Raw genomic sequence first — 21652 nt, 5'->3', positions numbered from 1 at the left:
CGCCCCCACGCCCTAACCCCTTCCGCCATTTTACCGAGGGAAGCCGCATCCCCTCGTTCGCTTTGTGTTGTTAAAAGGGGGCAAAGGCTGTCGGTATCTGTCGCCGGGGAAAGGGCGCTCTGGGACCGCCACGACTCATCAACACGCCGCCGCCGCCGCCGCGACCCTCACGAGGACTGGCGGACTGAGAAACGAGCCGACGAAGGGCCAATGTGGACATCCGAAGGCGCGCGCGCTCTCTCTCACAGCCACAACGGAGCCGCCTCCCTGAGCCTGAGCAAGCGCGTCCCTCTGTACACACACACAAAGGCCCCGAAACGTCAAAGCGGCTAGCGACGAACAGCACTATCACTAATTTTACGAAGACGCTTTTTTTTGGGGGGGGGGGGCGATTGCTGCTTTGGCGGTGTGTGCACAAAGGCAAATTTAAACGCACGCACCAAAACAAATCAACACCAATCGTCAATAACACGTGCTGCTTTAAAAGGCATAGATAATGCGACGTTTCGGACAAACGCCCTTCTTCGTAGTACGATGATGAAAATTTTAATAGATGGAGTCATGTGACATCTTTCTTGAATCGTGCAAGGTTGTAAAAGCATGGCGAAAACACGATAGGACGTAGTTCTAAACGTGGGAGCAGCGCTATGGAACAAGCGGATGGAGAAGTGCTGTGATCTGCAATGTGGCTAGTGAGTGTAAACCTGTCAACCCATCACGGTTTACCCCGCATTCTTGTACAGGGAAATTGAGTTTTCAGGTCCATACGGCGTACACCCGTTTCAATACGGCCAAAACCACATTTGTCTGTGTTTCTACCTTGTGATGGCACTTGGTAGGATGAACGTTGAGATGTATAGGGTCACGGGGTGACCAATTAAGATCTAAATTGGTCTGTAATAAGTTAGGCACTGATCAGTGGCTGACAGGTATGAGAGTGTGTTGTGACCAGCAGCGTGGTGGAAACGCGTGGATCAGAGGCAACAGCCAAGTCTGGTAGACCCGAGTCCTCAACAACATGGGATGATAATGAAATGTGACGTGCACGGGAACTCAAATCATGGTAGTAGCGAGAGAAGAGTGATGTGGAGGCGACTGGTCGCCGGTGAACGAGCGATTGGAGTGGGGATGGGAGTTCGTAAGACTACGTACTTCGTGGTTTGAAAGAAAACATCGATTTACACTAAAATATCGAAACAATCATTGATGTTCTTTTTTTATTGACTCGGAAAGAGAAATGGAAATATTCAAAAGCAATGTTTATTATATCACAAAATGAAGAATAAAAAAGCAAATAGGCAAAAGGCATCAGGCTGCTGTTGAAGAGAGCAATCAACACACTTTTTCACTGATTTAAGGCATATTTATCTTCATAAGCAACAGGAAGTTTTCGCAATGCATTAAATGTGTCTATTGTGAGAAAAAGAGATCTGTAATGGGAATGCACAACTCGATATTCGACAGCGTCTTGCCAGACATTTCTCTGACAGTGTGATGCACTGTTCGCTGCGGAGTTCCAAATACAAACGTCTTCATATCAAGACATAACGCAGCTCGAATGTTATTTGGGGAAAACGAAAATAAATATCCACAAATGGCCCCTCCGTTCACTCGCCATGAGAGGTGTGACCTTACAGCCCAAGGTTGGACCAACTAATCTTAGCATTTTCCCTGATGTCACTGTCACACCCTACCATAGCGAGAGGGTTATTGAAGGATACTGCACGCATATGTTTACACTTGAACATACACTTAAATATTTACACAACAGTTACGTACACATAATTATAATCGCTGCCTAATGTGGAAGATGGGAGAATGGTGGCAGTGGTTTGTACAGTACGCTATGAGCCTAGCGATCTGAGTGAAATTCCGAGCCACAGTTTAACATCGATGGTAAATTGTATTTGAACCTAGATTTGAAGCTTTCGTGACTGCAAGGATTCTTACTCTTTGGTTTTTTCGGTAAAGTCACGTAGGTAAAATAAAATAAAACAACTAAATTAAATCACGACGTTTCGGAGGCAACACAAGCTTCCGTCTTCAGGTGGAATAGTCACAGCAGAATATCTGTGTCAAGTAATTTAGTTTTATTTTATTTTACCTACGTGACTTTACCGAAAAAACCAAAGAGTATATATTTGAACCGTTCTTGGACCTTCTGTTCATCAACCAGCTCTGACCAATGTCAAAAAATCTCTACGACGAAGATGGCATGAGGCTTTTATCGACCAGCAGATTGACAAAGAACTGTAAATTAAATGTATGGAATTGAGGAGCTTCAATTCCAGAATAATCTTCAGTTCCTGGCGAATCTTCCAGCACGTCGAGCGAAACGTCGGGCATCGTGCCGAACAACACGTGGTACAAAGCTGAAAAAATATCGGAGAGATATACAGCATAACTGAGAAAACCTAAGCAGTGGAAATGTTTGTTTCCCAGACGAAAAAACTATATAATTCCTGCATTTGTAAAATATTACCCTTCATAACATTGAAGTTCATTCGTGTCAAAGTAGATCCTTTGAGGTTTTCATTGATCCTGCCTCCCTCTCCACATCTCATTTCCATCACCAAACTGAGAGTGTGCAGTGTAAATATGGCAAGATCAATAGACTATGGACCAAAATTAATTCACAGGGGGAGTAAACCTTTGTCACAAAACAATGGTCCGTATTAAATACAATCTGCATGTCTCACGGCGGATCAGCCCAATACGACCTCCACAAATATAAATTCAAAGCAAGCCTGGTGTGCGATTGCAGAAACAATGACCACGCCGATGGCCACATGGTCGTGAGCCATTGTGAATTCTACGTGAGCTTGTGGGTCTTTGGGTCCCTTTAGAAGTCTATACGTATAGGGGTCACTATGTGAGACCATGCAGTAGTGAACCAATGTGAGCTCCAACAATTAATTGAAGGCAGTGAAGTTATTTATCCACTGCACATCAACTGAAGCCATATAAACTGTGGATATTAATCCACCTAACAGTGGATAGACCATGACTTATGAAAAATATGCCCAAACGTCCACTCTGCAGTGGAGTTTAGTGTTTTTTTAGTTCAATTTATTTGGTATAGCCCTGTGAGCCATTCGGTTCTTGGATCGGGTGGAACCGCAACAAACAAAAAACACGAACAAGAAAAACATCTTAAAGTGACTATGTGACTGTGCAAACAGAAAATCCAGGAAAAAACTATCAAAATATCCCTGAAATAGCACCGTACATCACAGCTGACGATGAATGCTAAAACATCCACCCCAGCAGTGGAGGCCGTCTCATGACGAGAATGAGGAAGAGGGAGTTGGGTGGGTGAGATTATTTTTATTCTTTTGCTGCGAGAAATTTCTACGCAAAAATCCATCATTTGTCGCCAGGTCGCTTCTGAAAAGCAAGCTCATTAGCTCAGTGGGCTTTGCCCTGGTAAGATACAAACAATTGTATGGTTTTATTTGTGTATATATTTTTTTAAAGTGATGCGTTTACATTCCCCACACTTTGCACTCCTATCGCGTTTTTTTGTATTGTTTCTTGAACGTTCTGACCCTCCCGTGCCCCCCCCCTCCTCCTAAACTGGACATCTGCGGGGGTGGGGGGTGGAAAAGAGCTTCATAGCTCATCGGATCCCTCCACTATAAATACACATCAATGCCTCTCGCCCGCACGTGTTGCTGCTACTGCCACCACCAACCACCACCGCCGCTGTAAACACACTGACGACGTCACACCCCCACCCCCCGCCTGGCCACGTAGGCAGCAGCAGCAGCGGCGGCGGCGGTGGCGTAGGCAAAGCAAGCTCGGTGCAGTGAAGACTAGGGGGGGTCCCTCTCCTACTTCTCCTGCTTGCTCTCGGCTGGCTGTCTCTCTCTCATCTCGCACCATCTCTCCACCATCACCTTCTGCGTCTCTAACCACGGTCCATCTTCCCAGTGGTGCGCGTGTTCTCCCCCTCCCCTTCTTCTTACCTTGCACCTCAACAAGGCCATGAAGGTGAGAGAGACACACGCGCACACCACACACAACAGGGATTTGGTTGTTGTACGCGGGGCATTGACTGGTGCGGTGAAGAAGAAGATGATGGTGGTGGTGATGATGATGGTGTTTGGCCGGAGCTAGTTTTGTAACAGCCATCGGCCACGTCTCTCTGCCTCTGTGTGAGAGTACAAACGCCGCGTCTCGTCTTGCGGCATTGTACCTAGTGTGTGGCCCTGGGAGTGTACTCGCACGTGTGAATGTGTGGAGTTGTAGTGCCGTCTAATTGCTCTTGGGCACGGGCCCCGCTGCTGCTACTGTCTCTGCTTTATCACGGCGACCCACGAAGCCACCAGCCCAGCAAGCAAGCGGCTCTGTTGTTTGCAAAGTCGGGGGGAAGGGTTTGGGGTGAAATCCGTGTTCGTCTCGCCACTACATTCGTCTCGATGTCGTCGACACCCCCCTCCTGCACAACACAGTCCCTCTTGGCCTGCGTTCGTTGTCATTGACATCGTCGCGAAATTGTGCCCCCCTTTCTGTGGCTGCTGCAGCTGTTGTGGTGGTGGTGGTGTGGGGGTGGACCGGGAGTAACGTGCAGCGTGTACGCAACGTGTGTGTACCGTTCGAACCATCGGTCGACTTTGGTGGATGTTTGCCCGAGTGACCTTTTCGATCATCAATGTTACCTGTAAATCGATTAGGCGACGCGTCGATGGATTTAGTTTCCTCCGCGTTCAGTGTGTCGCACGAGTTATTCGCCGTGTATATACTGCATTACACTGTCTGCCATACCGCAGTGGGGTTGGGTTGTCTGTTGCTGTGGAAGTAATAATACACGACGGGGTTTTTTTGGGGGGGAAATCCACTGCTGGATGATGCCTGTATTAGTTGTGAGTGTGGGGGGGGGGGAGAGGCAGTGGGGTGGTTGACCATACTTCACCACGCCTGTCAGTGCAGGTTTGTGCAGGCAAGGAAGCTCATAGGTGGGAGTAAAACCAGGCCCTTCCAGGTAAGGGACATGAGGTAGGAGATATAAGATGTTTGTTTAACAAGGGAAGAGTTGCATAAGATGTGGCTAAAGGGGACCGGGCAGGGGATAGGAGTAACGCATTTGTATAAAGCGAGGGGAGGGCTGGCATAATCTAAAGTGAGATAGTGAGACACTGTAGAGGAGCCCAGCGGATGATGGTGCTGGAAATGTTGAGAGATGCAGAGAAGGCATGGTTACAGCGAACGATGGAGAGAGGCGGAGGAGATGGGCAGAGGAGGGAGAGAGAAAAAGATAGGACTTTGTAGTGAGAGAGAGAGATGCACACACATAATGGTACATAGAGTGTGCGTGCATAGGGAATGGTTGTGCAGTTCGGGAGATGGAGGAAGATATTTAATGTTGTATCGACAGAACGTGCTGTAGATGCAGAAGGAGGGGGGGGGTCATGGTTGTGTGTGGGAGATAGTGAGCGATATGTCGAGGGAAGGGATTTGCAGAAGGTGAGGAAGATGAAGGGAGTTAGACTGGGTACTGCGGCGCGTAGAAGACAATGTAGGTAGAGAGTGGCAGCCAAGGGAAAGTAACGCTTCCGTAAGCACGTCCGCGGAGGAGATGGAGCGATTTAATCGGCTCGTGCCCAGGTACCAGGTGGATTATTACACTATAGGGTTGTGAGGTGGATGGGCAGCTTTTTTATGCGTTCATCCAGCAGTGTATTTAACCGGGCTGCTGATGATGATATACACATGGCGCACACATACGGGGGGAGAGGGAAAAAAGTAGCCTCTGGCTGACACCAGGTCAGGGTTTGGGTCGGATGACCCCAGCTTTGCCTGTGCCACGTTTTGCTGCCTATGGGGTGGGGTCTTTGGGTGGTGGTGGTGTTGGAGGAGGCTTGTCACTCAGGGGGTGGGAGCAACAAGTGGCTCTGTTAGGAGGTGAAGGATGAGAGCGAATGGCAAATTAACTCCAACACTACCCCCTAACCATAGCCCCGGTGCCAAACCTACCATTACCTCTGCTCTCGACTCTAACCCCAATATCGGGCCCTCAACCTACAGTTCGCCTTCAACCGAATTCGAGCTCAGTGTTTTGCCCTCCCACCCACCAACACTTGTACTAACGATAAGCCTAATTCTATCCACCTAACCATAGTTCTAACGATAACATAATGTTCAAGTCATAATTCCTATCCCTTGATTAATAACGAATCGCAATCCTAGACTTAACCTTATACACTGCTCCTATCAAGAACCCTTAGCTATTACCGATAGCAGCTCTATCCTGTATCTAGTTCTAAACCCAACTGTAGTCCAGACCTAAATCCAGGCCTAGCCCCAGAACCCCTGACCCCAATTTCAAACATAGTCCTAATCATAAGACCAAGAGGCATATAACTCAATATAATGTGTCCTCGGTAGGTTAAGGTCAAGACTGTATTGAAATAAGGCAAGCCATAATTGCCTCGCACTAACTATACTCAGACATTCATTGGGAAATGAGATCCATTGCAAGAGGCAAGGTCATCCTGAAGGGTCACGGATATCATCTCCATAGCTGAACTTGTGAATGCGGTGTTAGGCACTGCTTAATTTCTCAATGTCCTGGTTTATAGTCGGCACGTGTCTGATAGTGAAAACAAGAGGTAGGTATATTGGATGCGGCGTGCCCTATTTTCTGGGTGACTGACATGGGCAGACCTCGCCTAAATTAAGCCCTGGATGTTCGCAATTAAGTATTTGCTCAACCGAATGCCGTGGTGGGACACGCGGGACGTGTTTACGACACTCGGAGATGTAAGGTCGGCAGTAGGGGTGGTTGTCATTGTTCTGGAAAGAGAGGGGGTGTTGCTGGTGGCGGTGTGGTTGTGTGATGAGGGATTCCTTTGTCATTGCTTGCGTTGATAGCGTTAGCTCCGATTGGGTTAGCGATTTTAAAGTCTTGTATACTTGCCAACCATATCGATTTAAGACTTTGCTGCAATTTTTCAATCCTTCTTTAGTGCATACCCATTTTCAAAGCTAATCGTGCCACCTCATACAATTTATGATTTTTTGTAATGTAATTTTTGCTTTGAAAGTCTGTATGCGTTGGAAAGTGAGTGGTATTGTTGGTGAACGTGGTGGTTTATATCTGGGGGTCACGTCGTTGGTGTGTTTGTGGTTGGTGGGTTTGATTGTTAAGGGCCTTCGTGTCGTTGGTTGTGTTAACATACACTGTGGTTCGGTTTTTGCTCATTGGTATTACACTAAAGTGGACCTGCCTCTGCTATGTAGCTTGTGATTTTGTTCTGGTTTGAATTATGCCAATTATTAAGGGATGCTGATAAAGGTTACGCTTTTTAGTGCACCTAATGTTAGGGTAAGGTGTTATGGTTCGTATTACATGTTGGGGTTAAGCTCAGAGATATTATTAGTTTATTTGGCCGAATAAAGACGAGTTATGATTGTTTACCGCTAAAGCTAAATTTAGTATTATGAAATAAGGTTATCTTGACCGTTACGGTTAAGTCTATAGATAGGCTTAGCACGAAAGGTAGGTGTAACATTATTGTGAAGTATCAGACTGAGATTAAGGCTTAAGTTCGAGTTATGATCGTGGCCCCTGTATTTATTTTTTTAAAGGCCACAGAGCCCCAAGCTTTATGGCGTTAACCTTCCTCGCACGAGTCGGAGTTTGCGTTATATAACGCGATGAAGTACATTTGACGAAGTAGAAATCAGCACTTTCCACAAGAGGGAGATGGAGCGATCACGCTCGGGCACAGCGCTGGGTGATTTAAGTGGCGCTGGCCGATTGGTTGCTGCCTCCATCCAGCAGTGGATCGACCGTGGCCGCTGATAATGATGACGGTGGCGGCGAATTTTGAGGTTTTGACGCTCACATTTCCAGGTTTACACACAACCCTGAGACTCAGCCTGCCGATTGGTGGTTAAGAGGGGGGGGTGGGCGTGAGTGAGTGAGCCTTGGGGGCAGAGAGCTTTTCTTGCTGGAGGTGCACACGTGGCAAAGGCGTCCACACGGTACGTGGTCATTTCCCTCCCCCGTGCAAATATAGCGACGGAGGCAAGCAGCAGCGACTTGGGCACTGGTTGTTTAGTCAAAAAATGTCTTTACTTTAGTCACGTTCTTAGTCGGCAACAGACTTTTGAAGATGTTGGCGCAGTCTTTAGTCCGCGGATTAAGTTAGGCGTTTCCCGAAAGTCGCGTTGATCGCGCAGACAATGCAAGAGCCCTCGTTATTAATCAGTGTTGGTGAAGGGGACGCAAATTCCTCTCAACAATACTATCCGGTCAGACATTCAATGTAGAGTATGTGAAACTTATTTTTAAAAGAATATACTGTATAGCTAATATACTGTATTGCCAAGTTTGGCCTTCAGTGAAATGCAGTCTTAATAGCGTTACCAAGTTATCGTAGTTTGTATTTTCCTTAACTTGTTAATTTAATTTTGATTTAAAGCTTTCGTGACTGTAGGGATTCATATTCTTGGTTCTTTCGGTAAAATCACGTAGAAGGGAAACAATAAAATTAAAAAAAAGTTTTATATTTTATTGTTTTCTATTTTGATTATTTTATTGTGTTCCCTTCTACGTGACTTTACCGAAAGAACCAAGAATATTGTTAATTTAATCTCTAAAATCAGTCGATCATGCTTAGCCCTTCGGCGGATAGTCCATGGTGAATGTCACTCTTGGTGATTGTCATCCATAGCCGTTGCTAATTGAAAAAAAAAACACTTTGTCGAAGTTATTTTCGTCACTATTTTCATGAACAAAATTAACATTGCACTGTGTTCTGAATGGTGATGAGTTAGCATCTGCGTTAGTGCTAGGCTCCAGTTTCGCTAAGTTAGCATCTGCGTTAGTGCTAGGCTCGAGTTTAGCTGAGTTAGCATCTGCGTTAGTACTAGACTCCAGTTTAACTGAGTTAACATCTGCGTTAGTGCTAGGCTCGAGTTTAGCTGAGTTAGCATCTGCGTTAGTACTAGGCTCCAGTTTAGCTGAGTTAGCATCTGCGTTAGTACTCGGCTCCAGTTTAGCTGAGTTAACATCTGCGTTAGTGCTAGGATCGAGTTTAACTGAGTTAACATCTGCGTTAGTGCTAGGCTCGAGTTTAGCTGAGTTAGCATCTGCGTTAGTACTCGGCTCCAGTTTAGCTGAGTTAACATCTGCGTTAGTGCTTGGCTCGAGTTTAGCTGAGTTGACATCTGCGTTAGTGCTAGGCTCGAGTTTAGCTGAGTTAGCATCTGCGTTAGTACTCGGCTCCAGTTTAGCTGAGTTAACATCTGAGCGAGTGCTAGGCTCGAGTTTAGCTGAGTTAACATCTGCGTTAGTGCTAAGCTTGAGTTTAGCTGAGTTAACATCTGCGTTAGTGCAAGGCTCGAGTTTAGCTGAGTTAGCATCTGCGTTAGTACTCGGCTCGAGTTTAGCTGAGTTAGCATCTGCGTTAGTACTCGGCTCCAGTTTAGCTGAGTTAGCATCTGCGTTAGTGCTAGGATCGAGTTTAGCTGAGTTAACATCTGCGTTAGTGCTAAGCTTGAGTTTGGCTGAGTTAGCATCTGCGTTAGTACTCGGCTCCAGTTTAGCTGAGTTAGCATCTGCGTTAGTGCTAAGCTTGAGTTTAGCTGAGTTAGCATCTGCGTTAGTACTCGGCTCCAGTTTAGCTGAGTTAGCATCTGCGTTAGTGCTAAGCTTGAGTTTAGCTGAGTTAGCATCTGCGTTAGTGCTAGGCTCGAGTTTAGCTGAGTTGACATCTGCGTTAGTTCTAGGCTCGAGTTTAGCTGAGTTAGCATCTGCGTTAGTACTAGGCTCCAGTTTAACTGAGTTAACATCTGCGTTAGTGCTAGGCTCCAGTTTAACTGAGTTAACATCTGAGCGGGTGCTAGGCTCGAGTTTAGCCGAGTTAACATCTGCGTTAGTGCTAGGCTGGAGTTTAGCTGAGTTAACATCTGCGTTAGTGCTTGGCTCGAGTTTAGCTGAGTTGACATCTGCGTTAGTGCTAGGCTCGAGTTTAGCTGAGTTAGCATCTGCGTTAGTGCTAGGCTCGAGTTTAGCTGAGTTAACATCTGAGCGAGTGCTAGGCTCGAGTTTAGCCGAGTTAACATCTGCGTTAGTACTAAGCTAGCGTTTAGCTGAGTTAACATCTGCGTTAGTGCTAAGCTTGAGTTTAGCTGAGTTAACATCTGCGTTAGTACTAGGCTCCAGTTTAGCTGAGTTAGCATCTGCGTTAGTGCTAAGCTTGAGTTTAGCTGAGTTAGCATCTGCGTTAGTGCTAAGCTCGAGTTTAGCTGAGTTAGCATCTGCGTTAGTGCTAGGCTCGCGTTTAGCTGAGTTAACATCTGTGTTAGTGCTAAGCTTGAGTTTAGCTGAGTTAACATCTGCGTTAGTGCTAAGCTAGAGTTTAGCTGCGGTTATGAAACGGATTGAGTTAACAGGACAGTTGGGTTTGTGGTTAGCGTTCAAGCTATACAGTCAGTACTATGGCTTTAGGTGAGTTGATGGTCAGGGTTTGTTTAGGACAGGGTTAGGTTGGGTGATGGGCTACCTGCTTGAGTCTGGAATTCAGAATTAGTAAATGTTGGGTTTGGTTAACATTTTTATGGGAGTTTGTATTGCGGTTCAGGAGGAGGTAAGGTTTTAATTTGGTTTACCCCGAGGTTGATCATCGTGGAGATGGAGTGAAGATCATGTGGTGGAGCTAGAAGAATAGAGTGATGGTTGGATAATGCCTTCATTCAGCACTGGATATAACATGATTTCAGATTATGGAGTTTTGTGATTTTGTATGCTGTTTATTGAGATAGATTTGCATTAGGAGTTATGGTGAGCATCATGCTCTGGGATTAGCAGTGATCAGAATGAGGTTTATGTGATGGGAATGTTTCTGGTTAAGCTTGGGATTGACACAAAGCGTATTGTAAGATGAGGTCAAGTTTCACGTTCGGTTAAATGTTGGTTTGAGTTGTGAAGACTTACACTTTAACTGCGTTTCAAACAAACCCAGCGTTTGCCCTGCCTGATACGATCGTGGATAAAGATAAAAGTCCATGTTGCATTCAGTTTTGGTGTAAGAGCGTGGTGGTGTTGTTAAAGTCAAGCTGTGCGTTGGGTAATGTGGTATATCATGTTCGTTATTGTGTTGTGTGGTGGAAACGGGACCCACATTGTAGCCAGGAAACTGGGATTCAGGTCAGGCCATTGGGTGGACTCACAATGATGGCCAACAAAGGATAATCCATTGAATATGTTAATGCTCGTATAAATCATAGTGAGGCCCACAAATGGCTTGCAGCGTTTGAAGTGTCCTTATGAAATACATTATTTACATGATACTGTATGACATGAAAGAGAAATAACATCTTTATTCTTGACTTTTTTCGTTCATTGAGTAAAGGGAAACTTGTTATCCATGACTCTATTCTGTTTTTACACTTATCTATGCATTTTCCCATCCTGCTTTGCAATGGCTTCCAAGTATTCACAACGTTTTTCTGGATACAAGTTCATCGGCAAACCCATCCGATTATGTGATTATCTGCGGATTCTTTCCTGTAGATAAGTGGAGTAGATTCGCGAGTAATCCTGTCAATAATAATATCCGCAATGTTCGCTCCCTACTTTACTATGGTTAAGAGGTGGCGTTCTCCTGTAAACCTCATTCACTGTAAGATGAATGACCAGCTGCATTGGATCGCATAGCAGTAGAAAATGTTTAGAATCTCTAAAAACCATAGGAGCGTGATTAAATATCCTGCAACGTCAACAGCTAAAAAACACAAACCTTCTGGTTTCATCCCTGCACAAGAAGGCTTGTTTTATTAATTTGCGAATGTGGCCAGACACTCAGTTTATTAACTCCCACAGCTTGCTTTTAAAACCATTAATTCCGAATAAAAGGTACCGTGGCTTTAAAGGTTATTTGAGTCTGGATTACGGGGGTAATTTATTATATTGGCTGGTGTTTTTAGGTGCAGCCACAAGGGTTTGTTGATTAGTCGTGAAAAAATAAATGAGTAGACACTTTGCCCTGGAGAATAGAGTTTACAGTGGAAATTATGTCTTTGCAATCGCCCACATCACATGGCCGAGACAACCCCATCCAGTACCAGGCCCTTGAAATCGTGCTACGATAACTGTCGGGCAGCCGTACATTTTTATTGTTTCGTCGTGAAAATTGTCGACTTATTTGAGTGGAGAATAGCATTTAGAGTGGAAATGGTGGCATCGATCAGCCACGTCCCACAGCTGCAGCGGCCTATCCGATACCAAGACTAGTGCGGCCAGACCTCTCGAGTTATACTCCAAAGCCCAGATTTGCGTTAGCTTCTTTATGCAAACCACAAGCACACGTGTGTGTTGAATTCATAAAATAATTGATGCGCTGACTGAACCGCAAGGCCCCCTCTTCTATTCGCTGTTGACTACAGCCACGCTTTCATTGATTATATCAGTCAATGAGATTTTGTCAGTGCATATCTGAATTTTATACTTTTAGAACGGAGCACACGGAATCAAAGCCCTCACTCGCTTTACGCAGCTTTCTCTCGCCACGTCACCCTTATAAATGTGTCGTAACCACTCAAAATGTATCGCTGCTTTAAAGTGAGTTGAACATGCGGAAACCTACGTGGTACTTTTATACAAACATAACATGGTGCTGTAGGTAGTATTTGTTTACATGTACGACGCCTTCTGTGAACCCGCTGCTGGATGAAGGTCTCCCCAAACCGTTTGGGTTCTTGGAGTTATATGACCATACTTCACGCTTTCAGTGCGGGTCGGTGAAGGCAGGGACCACAGACACACAGGAGCCTAGAAATTCCATTAAGTACAACACTGTATTTTTCTTCGCTGCCCTCTGGTATAAAAAATGTAGTCACCACTGCCTATAATGCCTGTTATGTATGGTTGTCGCCCATCTAAAAAGTATACAGGCTCAGCCCTGCTTAACTGCTGAGATCTGATGAAATTGGATGCATTGCGGTTGACTTGGTCCTTGGCAGTACGGTATATGGTACTGCAGTTACTTTGTTACTTCTATTACTGTTATAGTTCCTGTGTGCTGCTACAGAGAAAAATGTTCTTAATTTGGCAGGCAAATTCTAAAATATTTAACCAAACGAAGTGCAACACTTTTAGTGTTGCTTTTTGTGCACTCATTTTTTCACTGGGCTGAGACCACTAAACTACACTTGTGAAACTGGTTTAGTCACGAGCGTTTGCTTGGATTCGAACCCAGGACCTCAGCGGTGCAAGCTCAGTTATAGAACTGAAATTACACTCCCATTATCTGTCAATTCCAGATGAATCGCAGATAAACTGGACTGTGGATGAGAAATTCACTTTCAACCTTGTCACCTCGACTATCTTGACCTACTCCCTAAAACCGACCCGACTTCCACCATTATGTAGTCATCCGCTTGTATAAAGTGTCTTGAGGTATTGTTGTGTTTAGACGTTATATAAATTGTTGTTTTAGTCTCTGAGCCAGCAGCACCGATTGAGTTTGTGGGTTTGAGGCCCAGGGCTAGTAATCTGTCAGTACGCCGTTGCCGAGATCTGGGTATGTGTCCCGCACATCTCAACCCTTGAGTTCAAACCCTGGGGGCTGTCTGTTAGCTGGCTGATACTCCTTATGAATGTGCATGAAAAACAACATCTCAGCCAAAAAACCGATTGCCACATAAATACAAACATAATTGCAAAAAAATGCAATTGGAATTTAATTCACCACGAACGATAATTACAGGGACATAGCTTTGCCATTTGACAACTCTGCAGCATGACCTTGCTTAAAGAGGGGGCATAAAACAACTCGGGGTGGGGGGGGGACATGGCAAAGTCAATATTAAACCATTTTTTTATTTATGCTAAACACGAATCACAGAATGTGTAAACACTAAACACAGAATGTGTAAACACTAAACACAATGTGCATGATCTGCTTTGTGTCTGTTGTGCGTTTTGCTCTTGCTCTCAACCCCTTATGTATACGAGGAAAGGCTATGACACTAATCACTTTCTGAAACAAATTGTTGTGCCAAGATATTTGGGCTTGACTTTAATAATTCAGCAGGGGCTGGTATCAGATGTAATGCAAAAAATTGAATCATTTGCATAGTGGAAGCAGAACCCTGCTGTGTGTAGAAAACAAAATGATAAACATGAATAGACTGCAGTGGGAAATCGTGGATGGTTTGCGGGGGAGCTAGTGATGTGGTTTGTGTTGGAGAGGATTGCCAGTGCCACTGAGCTGAGTAAAATTTCAACTACCGATCAACATTCCATCAGTTTCCCATTCATACGCTGTGTGCTGGTCTTACCTTGTGCTGGACAACTATACAAAATGTAACGTACACATCTTTAAATAAAAGTTATTTATAGTTTTTAGGTGTAAATGAACATTGAAGCTCTTCGTGAACATTCACTCAATGGATATTCTCTCCTCTGCTAACCCTGAGGTCTGGTTGAAAATACACTACCCCCGGCCATCCGTGCTTTCAACTCCCTGCCTCTGTACTGCCTCAGGGTCTTTCTCTTCTCGATTATAACTGCGTCATTTCTTGAGAATTTTTTTTATATAAATTAACGGCACCTTCCATCCGCCAATGACCAACATGTCACACTCTTTCGCACAGCACGTTGAGATGCGGTTGCATTTAGATGGTTCATAAATACAAATTGTGTTATATTACTATGGAATTGTGGTGGTTAGTAAACTGATTTATGAACACGGTGCCCTGAGTTCGATTCGGAGCTACGGCTAACGTCACTGTCGAGTGATCTCCGGGCTTGTCCTGGACCTCCACTTCACCAACCCATACTGACCATCACCCCATTGGTTTCTTGAGCTGTTAAAGTGGTTGTTAAAGACCCTGGGGTGTCATTGACAAGAGTGGGCCACTTCCCTGCTGGTAGGGTGTCGCAGCGCAATGCTTAAATGTGAGAATCGCTTGGTTAAACAAAGGGCAACGGTTGATTGACTGGAACACACAATACAGTTTTGCCCCTGCAGGGGAATCTTGAAAAATGTGGCGAAGGCGCATTTCTGCTTCAAGTTTAGTGTTCCGCTGTGAGGACCGCTATGTGTGTCAGTGGACTTGCAGGGGGTGTCAGATAAATCACTGGCTGTGTCCATGTACAGTGGTTGCTGTTATCGCATTGAGAACCACAATGGTTTTGTCCGTGTAAATGCTTGTAATGTTACGTCGTGAACTATTACTCTTATTACTGATGCTGCCGTGGTGCGATTGTTATCACACTGGACTTGCAAGCCACAGATGGCCGGGTTGCATCTCCCGGTGGGCAAGATTCTTAACCCCCCCTCCCCTGCCCCCCCCCACCGCCGACTCTATTCACCTCTTCCAAAATGTTTGGGCAGTGTGGAGGAGTAGGCCAAATAACCTCCACAGAAGAGCTGACCCATAGCAAAGGCCCGTACGCCGGCAGTGGCGTCACTCGAGGTTCGCAGGGCTGCACCTTTACCAACCGTATCCACAACAGAGTGCATAAGGGGATGACTTTGTAACTCGACTTGTGTTGCGCACAGTGGGTTACGATATGTAAAACCATAAACTTGGAAAATACATGCAACCCACTTGGCCTTTGTGGGCATTGCCAAGCAGTGCATTTTGCAACACCCATTACACAACTTGCTGTCCAGTTTGCCCGAACACTGTCCGAACGCAAAAGTTTGTGAAAAGTGCAGTGTGTGCAATTGCGACACGAGACATATCTGGCATTTCACATTAAAAACGTGAACCTTTATACCCTCACGTGAACTTTTAATTACGCAAAGATTTACGATTACAGAGTGGAACTATCACTGAACTCCTTCCGGTTGGTTGTGCCATATTCCTGAAGGACCCCTGTCCTCGTTCTCTGCAATATTGAAGTTGTGTTGTCTTTCTTTTGCTGTTGCTGTGCTCACACACGGCCGACGATCTCCCTTGTAAAAGTGCCAGCCTACTGGCTAAACCGGACCATCCGTGTAACGAATAAAATCAACCTACACTTACAAACTTAAATGGCACTGAGCCGTCTAAACGGCCGGTTCATTGATTTGACCTGACTGACCCCATGAATAACTCGAGTCATGGATAAGAGGAGCAGAGATGAAAGCGGTCTCGCAGTATTGCTGCTGGGTATGTGATTGCCCTCTGTTTGGTTTTGCAAAGGAATATAAATGTGTATTGCCCCCCCCCACCCCCACAACCGAATGAACTGGTTTCAATCTATTAAAAAAATAGACGTACAAAAAGGTCCCCCAACCCCTACTCAACCCCCCCACTCACTCTGCCAAAACACCGCTCACCGCACGTACATGTGGGCTTCGAGTGCCTGATGCAGTACGCGTAATTAAAAAGGAAAAACGCATGAACGTGTATATGCACTCTACATATGGGTGGCTGGAGGTGGCTCGCGGGGCTAATAACATGTCAGAGCACTGAGCTGGCACTGCTGACAATCATTCGCTTGGATCCAGGCAATTATCCTTGGTTAAAACCGGCTTGTCAAGTGTGGCAAGTTTATGGTGTCAGCCTGGTCACCAATCAAAACAATTGCAAATGTATTCGATATGGTTTTCACTTGATTTGGCAAATTCCAGGTGAGAATAACATTGAATTGAAATGTGAAGGAACACGCTCTTTGCAGGGCACATATATGTAACAAAAAACGCTCAAATTTTTCTTCAAAGGTCCTGTGATGTTAGCTTCGAGGTTGTTTTTTTACACACTGTGATGCAGTACAAGCTGCACTAGTTCCGAATAGAGCCTTACGTCTCATCTCGGATCGTGCCGCTGATAGCAGGATTATAATATTCAGCAAGAAAACAATGACAATATAATTGACCTCGACGAAGTTTATTCTCCTTCTCGCAGATTCGTGATTCGCTATGACTCGCACCTTGGCACACACAGAGTCCTGCGCGCAGTGTAGTCCTTCAATGAGTACTTGGTGAGGTATGTCGGCGTCAGCAGGTGTGGTGGGTGGTGCTGGACAGCCTGTTTGCGCTTGCCAGGTACGGTGGGACGCCTACTATCCGTGAATGATGTCGAGACTGCCATTGGCAGGCCTTATTATCTGTGACATCTGTAATTATAGATTCCCCCCCCCCCTAATTCGCAGAAGAATCGATAATACAAAAATAGACCTGCGCGACAATAGGAATATATTCGGATCAGCCTAGGACTGTGAATTATCGGAGTGGATGTTAGCATCATGAATTAAAGGAGTCTTACTGAATCGGCCTGAATAGGCGCTCACGAATGGCACATCTCAACACGCTACGAGACTAACGGCATGTCTTTTTTTTCTGTGCGCGTGCGTGCATGTGCGCATTTGTCCGCGTGTGGACGTCAGGGCCCAAACGGAACGGAGAGCATGAATGCGGATATGATGGGCACACCTCCTCACTTGCAGACTGAACCGCCCACAGGTAAACCGTGCCCACACACACAACCCTCCAGCGTCTCCATACCGCGAAACTCGTGGCCCCCCGATATGGCCTAACACCACGTCAGATCTCGTACTCCTTTTCTCACTGGCACATCAGAAGCTAGCACGCGGGCGGGCCCTCACGTGGTCCTTCACTGTCTATTTCCCCTGTCGACCCGGATCCAAAACCTGATACGCTGGTCTCATAAAGACGTCTGTCTGAATCTGGCTTGAGGACAAGCAGGAGCCAGGGATGGGGCTAATCGCGTCCTCCGTGTCATCTACACGCGACTCGACTGGTTAATTGCCTGTAATGTCAGGTGCACTGCTCGGATTCTGCATTGAAAAAACAACCTGGTATCTGCTTAGCCATGCAGGGCTGGCTTGGCACGGCTTGGTTATGTAGTGGCAAAGAGGTATCGAGGGGATGGCATGGCTATACTTTTTTTCCTTAATTTACCCACCCCCACCCCGTGCTTACGGCCCATTAACCAACTGGCAGAATGTGCACCTTTGCCAGGCGTATTATACACCTAGACAACGTTAGGGTGGGAAAGATATCGGAGGAGGAATGTAGGTCGTAAAGCATTCAATAATTTAACAACTGTGCTTTTAAAATTACTTGAACTCTCCTTCTGATAAACAATGGCCCTTATCTCTTACTTGAATTGACACAAAACTACTCTCGTGCATTTGGCTCTGCGTTATCAATACAAATGATTGCAGGCAAGAGTGGTATCGTGAAGTCTCTGGCCCGAATACGCAGCGCCCATCTCTCTTGCTCGGAGGAATCGGCAGGGCTCATTGTCAAGCATGGTTATGACTCAGGCCGGGCTGTCTGATTATTCAAATCGCTGATTACCATGACCGATTATCAGTTAAATTATATTTATCCGCCATAATCGGATAGCACGAAAATAGTTTAACCTCTGTTCTCACGTGCGCCGCTGGACGGGAGGTGAATGGCGTGGCTTGGGGACGTATCACCAGCTGTCTCGCTTGGCGTGAATTGTCAGAGGTTTTTTGCCTTCGGGAGGCAGGGTGTCAGGGCGTCTGACATTTTTATTAAGGGACCCAAGTAATTTACCTAAAAAAATGTAGTCGATTACAATCGTTGTTGCGATTAATCGACTTAATCCATCAATTGTCCAAATTCAAGTGAAGACAACATATCAACACTTCTGGCTACAAAACCACAGGTGTGGCCTAGTCCAGTTCTAGCTCCTGGCCAACTGTCAATAAAAAAAACTCTGCACGAGGATTGCGGTGAAGCCCTCCCTAAGTCTGTCTCAATTTTAACGTGGAGAGTTTTGCTTGGAATATTTTTGCGTCACCAAATGAGTTGTCGGAGATGGTACTGTCCCCTGGCCTATGTTACTGACGGTCTCCGTGACATTTGTATTGAGCCGATGAGGTCATAGGCTCAATAAAGTCAAGGAGACACTCCAGCCCAGTTACTCATGGCCTGGAAAAATACTTTCCTGCAGTGACGAGGAAAGTGATCCTCCAACCTGAGGCGATTCGTTTTCCAGCAAATATTCCCAGTTTGGCAAGACAAAACCACCCTTGGTTATTTTTAGCAGATGTTGGGTGGAGCCATTTGACCCTCATTGCTATGTGTGTGCGTTAAGAACCACACGCGTATGTGTTCAGGAATGCATAAATGATGGGTAAACAACGTGCTTGCATGCTCACAAGTAACACAGGGCACAGTTACACATGTGAAAATGGTATGCAAGCAATCAATTTTACACACACAAGAAACACACCGTTACAGGACGCATGCACAATAATACAACACGCACACACACACAAATGCAGCTTGAAATGCCACCAACAGCATGCTTGCACAAGAATACACCACGCACACTAACGAACACACAGATGCAGCTTATACTCACATTGACACAGCATGCATGCAAACCGATACCACACGAACATACACAAGCGCAGCTTACAATGGCATGATCACAGGATTAATACACACGGGCATTAACAATAAGCGCAAACAAGTGCCAACAAAGTTTTCATATGTACCAGCGTAGCCTGCACACAAGTATCAACAACACACACGTGCATAACAACAGCATCGCACACACACCACACACAGAATACTACAAATATTTTGCACATGGCGAATACTGAGCAAGTACTGCAAGTACATGCAAAGTATTATACGATAATAACTTGCAGTCATTCACTGCTTTAATTAATCCTGCACATCTGATAGACCCGAAAAATCTGTTGATGAAAAAGTAGCATCCTTTAATATTTGGTAGAAATACGGTGGTGCTGTACATTTTGACAAAAATGCAACGTATATTTGGTAAAAAAAATCGTAGTCATTTGGCCTAGTTTCCATCGACTATTTGCAGAATGTCTTTCGTTCAAAGCATAAATGAGACCCACAGTCTTGAACAACCGCATATACAGTGAGGGCAAAAAGTATTTGATCCCCTACTGATTTTGTACGTTTGCCTACTGACAAAGAATGATCAGTCTATAATTTTAATGGTAGGTTTATTTGAACAGTGAGAGACAGAATAACAACAAAATCCAGAAAACGCATGTCAAAAATTTTATCAATTGATTTGCATTTTAATGAGGGAAATAAGTATTTGACCCCCTCTCAATCAGAAAGATTTCTGGCTCCCAGGTGTCTTTTATACAGATAACGAGCTGAGATTAGTAGCACACTCTGAAAGGAAGTGCTTCTAATCTCAGCTTGTTACCTGTATAAAAGACATCTGTCCATAGAAGCAATCAATCAATCAGATTCCAAACTCTCCACCATGGCCAAGACCAAAGAGCTCTCCAAGGATGTCAGGCACAAGATTGTAGACCTACACAAGGCTGGAATGGGCTACAAGACCATTGCCAAGCAGCTTGGTGAGAAGGTGACAACAGTTGGTGCGATTATTCGCAAATGGAAGAAACACAAAAGAACTGTCAATCTCCCTCGGCCTGGGGCTCCATGCAAGATCTCACCTCGTGGAGTTGCAATGATCATGAGAACGGTGAGGAATCAGCCCAGAACTACACGGGAGGATCTTGTCAATGATCTCAAGGCAGCTGGGACCATAGTCACCAAGAAAACAATTGGTAACACACTATGCCGTGAAGGACTGAAATCCTGCAGCGCCCGCAAGGTCCCCTTGCTCAAGAAAGCACATATACATGCCCGTCTGAAGTTTGCCAATGAACATCTGAATGATTCGGAGGACAACTGGGTGAAAGTGTTGTGGTCAGATGAGACCAAAATGGAGCTCTTTGGCATCAACTCTACTCGCCGTGTTTGGAGGAGGAGGAATGCTGCCTATGACCCCAAGAACACCATCCCCACCGTCAAACATGGAGGTGGAAACATTATGCTTTGGGGGTGTTTTTCTGCTAAGGGGACAGGACAACTTCACCACATCAAAGGGACGATGGACGGGGCCATGTACCGTCAAATCTTGGGTGAGAACCTCCTTTTCTCAGCCAGGGCATTGAAAATGGGTCGTGGATGGGTATTCCAGCATGACAATGACCCAAAACACATGGCCAAAGCAACAAAGGAGTGGCTCAAGAAGAAGCACATTAAGGTCGTGGAGTGGCCTAGCCAGTCTCCAGACCTTAATCCCATAGAAAATCTGTGGAGGGAGCTGAAGGTTCGAGTTGCCAAGCGTCAGCCTCGAAACCTTAATGACTTGGAGAAGATCTGCAAAGAGGAGTGGGACAGAATCCCTCCTGAGATGTGTGCAAACCTGGTGGCCAACTACAAGAAACGCGTTTGAACTCTGTGATTGCCAACAAGGGTTTTGCCACCAAGTACTAAGTCATGTTTTGCAGAGGGGTCATACTTATTTCCCTCATTAAAATGCAAATCAATTTATAACATTTTTGACATGCGTTTTTCTGGATTTTTTTGTTGTTATTCTGTCTCTCACTGTTCAAATAAACCTACCATTAAAATTATAGACTGATCATTTCTATGTCAGTGGGCAAACGTACAAAATCAGCAGGGGATCAAATACTTTTTTCCCTCGCTGTATTCTCAAAGAGACCAATACACACATGCAGACATGTCCGTCTTGTACAGGGAGTGTAAAAGGGTGGTGGTACAGGCACTAAACACGTGTGCCTCCTGGGTCCCGATATATTTATCACAGCCCTGCAGGGACGTTGCCTTTAACAACAAAGTTTGCAATTTTGTTGTTGCTGCGATTCCCCCGGTGGCCTGAGTGGGAACAGGCATCTCGCTTT

At 45.4% G+C, this 21652-nt stretch overlaps 1 protein-coding gene across 3 annotated transcripts in view; it reads left to right on the top strand.

Moving 5' to 3' along the window:
- The first annotated feature begins 9 nt into the window (after positions 1-9).
- Positions 10-21652, top strand: part of TMEM263 (transmembrane protein 263) — a 30463-nt gene continuing 8820 nt past the window's right edge. Inside the window, exons 1-2 of one of the 3 annotated variants that reach the window (XM_032971632.2) lie at positions 10-692; positions 17333-17408. In XM_032971632.2, coding sequence (XP_032827523.1) covers positions 684-692; positions 17333-17408 — 85 coding nt within the window. In that variant the 5' untranslated portion in view covers positions 10-683. Of the gene's footprint in view, positions 693-3648; positions 3994-6872; positions 7990-17332; positions 17409-21652 lie in introns of those variants that run through there. The other 2 variants (XM_032971639.2, XM_032971649.2) reach the window with 2 other exon arrangements.

Source organism: Petromyzon marinus, chromosome 3 (genome assembly GCF_048934315.1).
Source record: "Petromyzon marinus isolate PM22_M1 ecotype Great Lakes invasive population chromosome 3, UKy_Petmar_22M1.pri1.0, whole genome shotgun sequence".
In the NCBI taxonomy this organism is placed as follows: Eukaryota; Metazoa; Chordata; class Hyperoartia; order Petromyzontiformes; family Petromyzontidae; genus Petromyzon; species Petromyzon marinus.
The sequence above is the reverse complement of the archived record's forward strand: the minus strand, read 5'-3'. Positions and strand labels throughout refer to the sequence as shown.